The sequence below is a fragment of the Phocoena sinus genome, chromosome 5 (genome assembly GCF_008692025.1).
Source record: "Phocoena sinus isolate mPhoSin1 chromosome 5, mPhoSin1.pri, whole genome shotgun sequence".
Lineage (NCBI taxonomy): Eukaryota > Metazoa > Chordata > Mammalia > Artiodactyla > Phocoenidae > Phocoena > Phocoena sinus.
The window spans coordinates 105944878-105955557 of record NC_045767.1 but is presented as its reverse complement, the minus strand read 5'-3'; the positions used below and the strand labels follow the sequence as shown (position 1 = coordinate 105955557).

General features: G+C 40.0%; 1 protein-coding gene across 1 annotated transcript; it reads right to left on the bottom strand.

Moving 5' to 3' along the window:
- Nucleotides 1-2001: 2001 nt before the first annotated feature.
- On the bottom strand, nt 2002-9880 carry FGA (fibrinogen alpha chain). Its single transcript, XM_032631779.1, has 6 exons — nt 9771-9880; nt 7761-7886; nt 6797-6980; nt 5557-5702; nt 3632-4970; nt 2002-2875 (listed from the first exon to the last, which is right to left on the bottom strand). The coding sequence occupies exons 1-6, from the start codon at nt 9822-9824 to the stop codon at nt 2166-2168; spliced, it is 2559 nt and encodes an 852-aa protein (XP_032487670.1). The 5' UTR covers nt 9825-9880; the 3' UTR covers nt 2002-2165.
- Between the last annotated feature and the right edge of the window lie 800 nt (nt 9881-10680).

Here is a 10680-nt window from a genome sequence, read left to right as displayed (position 1 = left end):
TAGTGGCAGATGTTTGAAAAAAATCAGGCAGAAGGGACTTGAATATAGGACCTTAAATTTAGAACTCCAAAATTCCTGTTGACTTTTAAGAGAGCAATTTCAAGAGAGTGGTAACCAAGTGAAAGCTAAGTTAAAGTGGGCTTCTAAGTGAATGAGAGTCAGAGAGGCTGAATTAGTATTTAATTTCAGGAATTAGGGAAATAGGGCAATAGGTTAAAGATAAGATAAAGTGGAAAAAGAGATGCTTGGTGTCTTTTCTCACAACTAAACTGTATCTCTAATTATCATGATTCTGCTAATATTGGCTATTGTTTATTAAATTAAGAGGTTGCTTATTCTTTGCTAATAAACTCAAAGCCTTCAAAATAAATGAGAAATGAATGGCCCTTCACAATCAAAGTTGATTTCATTTTGGGACCCAATTCTTTCCCTAATATTGTGATATTCTGGAAAATAAAATACTTCCAACTCCAATTCTGTGGAGGCAGATGTGTGGGTGTAAAGGTGGTAGGCCAAGAAATACTATGGCACTCTAATGTCTGAAATGAATGAAAATCCTTTTAATTTTGAAGAAGTTCATATCCAGTTATACAAAGTTGTGGGGGACGTCACTTATTTGTATGAAGGGTTTTCAACAGCACATAAGGAAATGCAAGGATACTGGGGCTTCATATGTGACTCATTTGCAAGTTCTTTTACTCACCTTTTTTCTGCTCCCCAGGCACTGGACAAGAGCCCTGGTGTCTTTCCTTCTTCTCTCCCCTCCTCCCTACCTCCTTCTTCTTCTCCCTCTCTTCCTTCCTTCCTTCATTCCTTCCTTCCTTCCTTCCCTCCTTCCCCTTGTTTCCTTCCTAGGAGAAAGGATGCATTTACATTAGGATAGAAACTGTGCAAGTGAGGGCAATGTACTGGGATCCCAATATGCTTGGAATATTTTAATACATTTCCAAGGGTAAGTGGCAAGTGGTTCTCACTAGAAGAAAATGTGAGTTAAAAATTGGGGCCAGGAGCTAAGTTCACCAAGATCAAAGATGATCTACTTTTAGATCAAATAAAATACTGACCAATGTAAACATGTTGAATTTATGGATATGGCATAGATCATATTTAGTGAGATGGTTTCAAGCGAATGTCTTACTTTAATAACAAGTATTACATCACAGGATATACTTTATGATTGGTGAAAAATGAAGTCAAATGAATGCTGTGGGGATTTTTTATTAATGTGTAAGTTCAATGTTTTTGGACTACTTGTAAATATTTAAAAGGTTTTTTTTTTTTTTTTTTTTTTTTTTTTGCTGTACGCAGCCTCTCACTGTTGTGGCCTCTCCCGTTGCGGAGCACAGGCTCTGGACGCGCAGGCTCAGCGGCCATGGCTCACGGGCCCAGCCACTCCGCGGCATGTGGGATCTTCCCGGACTGGGACACGAACCCGTGTCCCCTGCATCGGCAGGAGGACTCTCAACCACTGCGCCACCAGGGGAGCCCTATTTAAAAGATTTTAAATGCTTTTTTTTTCGTGTATTTTTCTGAAAGAAATTGGTTAGACCCTAGGGAAAAAATTCTATGTGCATTATGATCTTCATTGGAAGACTTAAGAAGTAGATAGATCTCTATTTCTGTTAGGAAAGAATGCTTCTCCTGCCTTGCTGGATTTGCTTGCCAACAGAAGAGATGAATGTACTTAGTAACGTGTAAATTCCTATACAAAGTCCAGCCAGTGTTCAGTTCAATGATTCGCAACTTAAGATATTGGTTTAAAACCATTCAAGTAGAATGGATGAAATTACTTTTTTACTTTACAATGACCCCATGACTTTGGGTGGTGTGGGAAATGGAGACGTTCTCAGAACTCCACCCTTAAGTGTTGCAGAGAGGACCTTCCACTCAACACCCCCTTCCTGATGTACCGAATGTCCCTTGGTGCATTTTAATAAAAATTTTAAAACCCACAGAGCTATTTTAAAGCTTTAAAGTTCATATATCTTTATTTTTTAAAGCACTAATATGTCTCAGTTACGTTTAGCTACAGTACAAAGAATAATAAAATAGCACCCAAGAATTTTTAGTAGGCTGTAAAGAATCTCAACTCCTATCTCCTCCTTAATTTTTTCTCCTCTTCACTAAACACAAAAACAGAGTGCTCTCACTGCCACTCCTTCAGCCTATTGTGTTCCAAAGGGCCGGATTTTCATGCGAACAGCCCTGAGGGAATAATCCGCACCTCTGAAGGGGACCCAGACCACTCCATTCTCAATCTCATAGGGACTGTTGTCCCTGGGGTCATAGGAGCCCCCGGGGTAGTAGATGCCATTGAGATTGGCTGCTTGGCAGTTGTTGTACCACCAGCCTCCTCCGTAGACTTCGGCACAATTGTCTTCCCACTTGTCTGCATCCCTGTCGAAGGTGCTGAAGCGCATGCCAGCATGAGAAGTGTACTCTGTCCCTTCCTCTACAGAACCCTCAATCAGAGCATCACCTGCCGTGCCCTCGTAGGAGGAGACCTGCAGGGCATAGCCTTCTGCCTCAGAGCCTACCCTCCAGTGATATTCTGCATAAGCCCCTTTCCCAGCCCAGTCTTCTAGTTCAACCCGAAGGATGGAGCCTCTCAGGGTTAGTAAGTGGAGGTATTCGTTGCCTAGCCAGAATTCTCCTTCTCCCTTGTCATTTAGGCTGCCGAAACCTTTCTTGTAGTCTTGCCAGGTCCGGTTAAAATTCAGTGAGCCATCCATTCTTTGCTGGATCAAAAGCCATCCTCCCAAACCGGTCTCTTGATCACAATAAACAGAAAAAATCTTACTGGATCCCGGTAGCTTGATATTGAAAATGCCACTTTGGGCACCTGAAGGATGTGTTTGGAGGGCATCATAACAGTCTAAAAAAAAAAATTAAGCTGGTTGGAAGAACTTACTCTCATTTAACTTTACAAAGTTAAATGGCCCGGATTAAATGAAGGCAGATACTGGCTTTCTTTCCCTCCCTCCCTTCCTTCATTCCTTCCTTCCTTCCTTCCTTCCTTCCTTCCTTCCTTCCTTCCTTCCCTTTATAGAGAAAGGATGTGCTTACACTGGGATGGAACTTATGCAAGTAAGTAGCATTTATACATACACATTGCAAGGGGGATTTTTCTCAATGAATTTGGAATTTCACTTGCACATCCTGATTAATGGCAAGTAACCAGCAAAGATATCTAAGCATCATTTAATACTAATAGCACTTGTTTTTAACCTGATCTCAATGTCAACTGAGACACACACTAAAAATATGATTAATCAGTTGAGTGACAATTTCCAATGGCACACATTTTGAATGGTAAAAGAATTTGGTTAAACAAATTTTAAATTGAGTTCCAGAGGGATTCATTCATTCATTCATTTAACATGTATTTATTGAGTGCTGACTCCACACTGCTAGGCATTTGGGAATACAGAGATGAACATGATAGACAAAGTCCCTGCCCCCATGGAACTTACAGTCTAGCACAAAAAAATAAGCAAAAACCTGTAATTTCAATAAAGCATGATAGAGGGCTAAGAAAGAAGTAAAAGGTGCTATGGGAGACATATTGTAGGAGTAATGAACTTAGTCTAGGGGGTCACGGAAGGCTTCCCCAAAGGAGAAGTGCTGATACCTCTGGCAGGGCGAGTTTTAGCATGGCCTCTCTTGGTGGCATGTGCTCCTCTGAAGCCAAGATCCTCTTCACTTTCAGCCTCATCTGCCATTTTATAGCCCTTGCTTTCAAACGTGGAGCCTCCTCTGTTGATAGTCATGCTACTGCTTGCAAACTCTTTGCCATGACTTGAAGTTTTACTACTGGAAGAGACCTCAGGTAGGCCGAGGTGGTGAGAGCTGATATCCCCTAAGTCTGAGACCGTAGAATGGATCTTACTGTCAAGCTCCTTAAACATAGGGGAGAAAAAACCATCATTGTGCCTACGAAAGAAATCATCTAGGTTACCCTTGCCAGACAACTGAAAGTCTAAATCTGTGTCAGTACAGTCAGAGCCATCTTCGGAGTTTACCACTTCTTTGGTCATTTCTGTGTGACCATCGGCATGTGTAATAGTCCTTGTGACGATTTTAGAGCATGAACGACGAGTGGTGGTTGTGTGACCAGAGGTCTTCTCACTACCAATCAGAAGCTCTTTATCTCCTTTAGTAGTGACCAGTTTACCTGTGTGAAGCTCTTTCTTTGTCCCTGGACTTATATTTCCTGACACCTCTTCAAATGTGCCCCAGTCTGGGTTGGAAGGCCTGATGTTCCCATGCCCTGAGCTATCTGGCCTAAAACTTGCAGACACAGAACTTCCAGTGTTCCAAGTGCCAGCGCTTCCGGGATCAGGATGGCCAGTGTTCCATGTGCCAGCACTTCCGGTCTCAGGGCGTCCAATGTTCCAAGTGCCTGCGCTGCCGGGATCAGGATGGCCAGTGTTCCAAGTGCCAGCGCTTCCAGGATCAGGATGGCCAGTGTTCCACGTGCCAGCACTGCCGGGCTCAGGGCGTCCAATGTTCCAAGTGCCCGCGCTGCCGGGATCAGGATGGCCAGTGTTCCAAGTGCCAGCACCTCCAGGTCCATAGATCCCAGGGTTCACATTTCCAATACTACTAGTTCCAGGCTTCCTGGGGCTTTCTGATGCTGATCCTGTTCCATGAGATGCAGAGTCTCCTCTGGCTTGCCCATCTCCACCAAACCTCTCTAACTCCATTTTCATCTGCTGCGTGTCCAGCAGTGCCTTCCACTCTGGAGGGGCCTGCTGAAGCTGGCTCTTGAACTCTCTGGGAATTGGGCCTGGAACTGGCCTCATTTTTATCAGTGGTAAATATTGACTGTCTCTAGAGGGAAGTAAGTCTATGGCAGTAACCTGTTCAAGTTGCTTCTGCTGATCTTTATAGTCCTCCAGATCTACTTTATGTTCTAAAGCCCTATTGCATGACCCTTTGCAAGATCGGATCTTAATATCAATGTCCACCTAGAGGGGGAGGGGAAGATAAAGAAAAAAGGTAGCTATAATAAACTAGGTCTATTGAGTTCTTAGTAGTTAATTTAATTTTTGGAAACTGTTCTCATTTCTTTGACTTGGAGACCTACCAACCAATACTTCATTTATGTAGTATCCTCAGTGAAAGAGAGGTTGGGTATTCTAAGGTTGGTCAGGATAAGCAATAGGAGCATCTGGATTTATCTTAGAATAGATCAAGAGCAAAGTGCTATTCCCTCTGAGAGGAGGCACTGATGATGTGATCCTCTGTGAGACTGAGGCTGAAGACTCAGAGACACAGTGATGTCAGGGACAAGCAGGGGCTGGAATAAGACACAAGGACTGAGTTTTTGCTTTTGAACTTTACCATTTTACGTGCCCTTGGAAATTTTACTTACTAGCACTGAGATTTTTTCTTCATCTGTAGAGTGGGGGAAATAATACTTACTTTGTAGGTAGATGATGGCTATAACACATTGCTTTACATAGAGTAGGCATTTAATGAATGACTGTTGCCTTCCTTTCCCTGCTATTCAAAAACAAAGAAATCTGGGGTCAGAGCCACATAATTACTCACCTCCAGTCGTTTCATATCTATCAGCTGATCCCTGACATTTTTCTGCAGAAGGTGGATATGCTGTACTTGTTCTATAACTTTGCGCTTCAGGATCTCAATTCTGCTTCTCAGATCTTCTGACACTTGGCTAAATGTATTTTCATTGTCTGAAATAGCAAATATGGGTACTGAAGTAGCTGCTGAGTGATTTGCTTGTAATAGCCAGCAAAAGAAGGAAATTGGCTTATGGATATTCCCCATTTTACTTCTATAATAGTTTGGACATTTAATTTGGGATTTCTAAATCTATTAGGCGTTTGATATTTGGACAATATCCTTCAGTCATCCATGGATATCACTTAAGATGCCTTATTAGTAATCCAAATAAATGCAGAAGACAAGAACTCTGAAATTTTAAAGGCATAATTGAGATAAAATAATCAGTTCGATTACATTCCAATTATTTCATTATATCCTTAATCAAGGGACGTGAATATATTCTTGGATTTTCTTACTGAAAAGGTTTTCTTCACAGTTATAGATTTGAAATTGTTCCTAAGCTTTTTTTAGGTCAACAAGATCATGCACTTGCCAGTTGCTCTTGCACCATCAACTTTAAATTAGCCATGTGCCTCCCAAGGATATAAAGAGTCAAGGCAAGGTTTCAGGAGCTGAGGCCTTACTAAACTCACTGCCCATGTCCAGAGTGAGTCCAGAGTTTCCTAGTCCTAATGAGACTTAGTCCTAAGCCTATGAGAAAGAGACAACATGGCTCTATATTTTAAATTAAACAAAACAAAACAAAGCAAAACACTTCATAATAAGCTAGGTGGAGTCTGTGGGTTGCACTCCCAGCCCCACCACAGGATAGCTTTGTGCCTTTGGCCTTTGAGAAAGTCCCCTGACCTCTCAGTTTCCTCCTTTGTTAGACAGAAACAGAAGTATCTACTCAAAAGTTTGGGCTCATCTCATTTTCCATGTATACTCTTAAAAAAGAACACACTTAAATCCTAGTCTTTGGTCCAAAATGCTGACTTACTTTGTGACCTTAAAGCAATTCTAAACCAACCTCCTTTACATGATATAAATAACAAAAACAAGCCCCTTCCTTAAAATTCAGGGATATCGTAAAGGTGTATTTTTCTGCATAAAGTACTTTGGAATAAAATCACAGTTGTAATAAGGAGACATCATATCTACTTCTGATTCTTGTTGTTTTGGTTGTGTGCTATAAAGTCAAAGCACTAAGTGTAATACTTACTCTTAGAATTGGTAAAATCTCCTCTCAAAATATCGATTATGTTCCTGGTCAATGTGTTAGAGTCCTTATTGTTCTTCTGATAATCAAATAGTGAATCTTTTAGTTTATTTATTCTGTTTGTAAAATCTTGATTGACTTCTTCAATCAATCCTTTCATCCTGCAGCCAGAAGGGCATTTGTAGTTCTGGAATGAAGAGGAAAAATTACATTAAGAGTCTATCTCTTGGAAACAGACTTATGGGTGCCAAGCAGGAGGGAGGGTCGGGGGGAGGATTGGGAGTTTGGGATTAGCAGATGCAAACTAGTATATGTGGAATGGATAAACAGCAAGGTCCTACTGTATAGCCCAGGGAACTATATTCAATATCCTGGGATAAACCATAATGGAAAAGGATATGAGAAAGAATATAAATATATAAAACTGAGTCACTTTGTTATACACTAGAAATTAACACAACATTGTAAATCAACTATATTTCAATAAAATTTTAAAAAATAAATTAATAAAAGAGTCTATCTCCCTGATCCAGTATAAATTTGAAGGTTTCTATGAGCCCCCACTGCTCCCCTCCCCAGTCTCTTCAGATCATCTCTTGACCTAAACGTAGTTTAAGAGGGCTAGTCAGAGATCTTAAAGAAATTCTGGAATGGGGGTCCACTTAACCATAAATTAGAACCCATGAAATCCAGAGGTCGTAATACTCAGGTTCCTAGTATTTGCCTGAACGTACAACTAAAATCCAATCTGTTAATCCCACCAATGACCCAGAGTCTCAGAGGTAATTTAAACAGTGGTCTCAGGACTAGGTTCCTTTCCATCTGTCTTCTTTAATTTGATATGTAAGGAGCTATTAGATTATTTCCCACTGGACAAGTTTTTTGTGACCTAAAGTGTCAGCCTGTGTGAGCTGCCAGCAGCACAGGAAAGGACTGTCCTGCTCCACTTCCTGTGCCCACGGCTCACCCAGTCTTCATCAGAGCAGAAGGGCCAGTCCGACTCTTTGCAGGCAGACTGCTGTTTTTCAACGAGCCTTGGGCCACGCACACCTCCTCCTTCAGCGATAAATTCACCTTCACTGGGATCTGCCGCCTTTAAGGATTCATAAACACACAAAAGAGAGGTCTTTAAGCAGATAAGGAGGAGATGCTGGCATGCCTGTAAATCCCAAGCAAGGGATCCAAGGGGCTCTGCAAGTTTCAGGTTTCTTTTCTTTGAAATGAAAATCCTAATGCCTATTTCATGGAGTTGTGAGATTAAAGGAGTGTACAAATCTCAACTGTGTTCTACACTAAACAAGCATTTAATAAATGTTAGGAGCTTTAAAGGATCCATTATAAAAGGAAAATTATTTGAATCAACAAGCTTAGTTAAAAACTGCCTTTACATTTTCATTCATGTCTGGAGATAGAAAAATAATGGAAAAACTCAGTTCTTTCTCCTCTAACTCCTGTTTTAGTAGGAAAAAACCTACACCATCTTAGCTTCAGGTCTGTCTCTCCTTCAAGTGTCTACCACAATGACCTTATGGGTCTATAATTTGAGCAAGTATATACAAGGACACAAATGTAGCCAATTCAGACTTAGAAATGCTTTTTGGGTTACTCACATAATAATTTATTTTTATTTGAAATGGAAAAAAGTACACTGAGAGCAAAAAAATAAAAAAAGGTCCATGACAGATACATTTTTTGGAACACCTTATAATTAGAAATACAGATTAAAAAAAAAATTTCTGTTGTGATCAAGTGAAATAAGATATATAGATATTCTTCCAACAAGATGTTATATCCTAAGAAATCAATGTTGGTTTTAGGTTTTAGTTATTTTTATTTTGTTACCACCAAGTTACAAGGATTTTTATGACTATCAATCTCAGTAGTTTATTCTTATAATTAGTTAACATTTTCTGTCTCATTCAAAAAAATACCCCAATAATAGTAATATTAACTCAAGAATAACTTATTTAAATGAACAAGTACAGTCTTTTCATCTAAGAAATAAAATCATAAATTCAAACATACATTGGAAAAAGTGGCACAAAAATAAAAACAGGCAAAAATTAAATATTTATACCAATAAGGGAGAAATAAATGAAACATGCATTATGCAAAGTATAACCTTAACAAATGATGTTAGTCTTGTTTCCCATAAAAATGTTTACTTATTATTTGTATAAGGGAGAAAATTATGTTAGAAACACTCTTTAGTTTCTTCTGCTCTGGTATTAGTGTTTATGAGCAATAAAGGAAAAGAAATAAAACAGAATAATTCACAGTCTGGAAGTAACTGAGATTTTGGAACATATTTACCATGTTTTTATAAGATAGAAGTTGAAAAATCTTGTTGAATGAAGTTTCTCTTCTTTTGCATAGGTCTCTGGAGTCAAACTTTAGGAATTATTGCAATATTTGTAATTATCTTAAAAGAACACAATTGCTTCCAAAAAACGTGTTGCCTATCAATTAATCTCTTCCAATTTTGCTATGTAATACGTTTTCAAAGATAACTAATTTGCTTCTTATTTGTCTTAAAGAAACACAAAAACAACCTTTCAGAAAAGCTACATTAAACCACTGTTCTGCTTATTATGGACAAATAGCAATAAAATAATAACTAGGTTAAAAACTATTATCATAAGAATGTTCTGTTCTGTTAACTAGCAATCCCAAGGCTTTACAGTAACAAAGGTGGCAAAAATTTCTTCTCTTTGAAAAAATCCAATGTAGGACCAAGCTATAGGTGTCGAAGAGTCCCCTGTGAATTTATATGCTTTGGTCCCACTAAGTCTCCCTCTGAGGGTGATATTACCCTGTATTCTTGAGGTGTCAAGCCCATCTAGGGACTTGCCTCCACTGGCTACAGCTTATAAAGCTAACCGTGTGTGAGGACGTACACATGGCTGACTCAGACCTGCAAGCTCTTTGTGGAATAAACACCAGAGAGAAAGAGAAGAGGAAATAAAGAAGGCCATACCTGAACTGCGCCCATCACACTCAGGACCAGGAAGAGGACCCTCACAGAAACCATCTCTGCCGTGGGTGGGGCTGGCTCAAGAGGAGCACTCCAGCTGAAAGAAAGGAGGACTGCCTCCACGCCGAGTTCCCATCCCATTTAAGTCTGCAGGAGGTCTGATTAATCATTATCTTTGTCCCGTTGACACAGTCAACATGCACCCTGCATCCCTTGCTCCTTCTGTAAAGTTGGTGTCCCAGAAGTTCTTGCTCAATTCCCTAAGCTTGTTTGCTTCAGATAAGCTGTTGCAAAGGTAGCCCAGTTCGTGGAAGATCCCACATTCCAGGAACAGGGTGACTTTGGGAATGCAAAGGGGAACATGGGAGGATCTATCTCTACTCGAGTACTTGAAAGAATATAGAGGGTGGTGGAGGCAGGCTAGCTGTAGCCCACCAGCAGAGATCTAACAACTGAGATTTCACTTTATGCAGGAATTATGGTTGGTTGATCTGACTTTTGACTGACTGTGGTGATGAGCTGATCCTGAAGGCCTTCGATGAGCTTCCTCTATCCAGAATGGTTAAAACAAGCAGCCCCTGGAGCCAAACATTCTAGGTTCATACTTCCAGCTACACCATTTCCCAGCTCCGCTTTTGGACAAATTACTTTACCTCTTTATACCCCAGATTCCTCATTTTTAAAATGGGGATAGTAATAACCTATCACACATGTTTTTATGAAGAATAAATGAGTTGATCCTTGTAAAGCCCTCAGATTGCCACATATCCAAAGGTACAGCAACTGGAAAGAAATAGTATTTTCATGGCACTTTATGTTCTCCAATAACAATTATTATTTCTTTCCAGTTTCTGTACCTTTGGACATGCTAATTTATTTTCCCCGATTTTCATCTCCATATCAAATTTTCTTG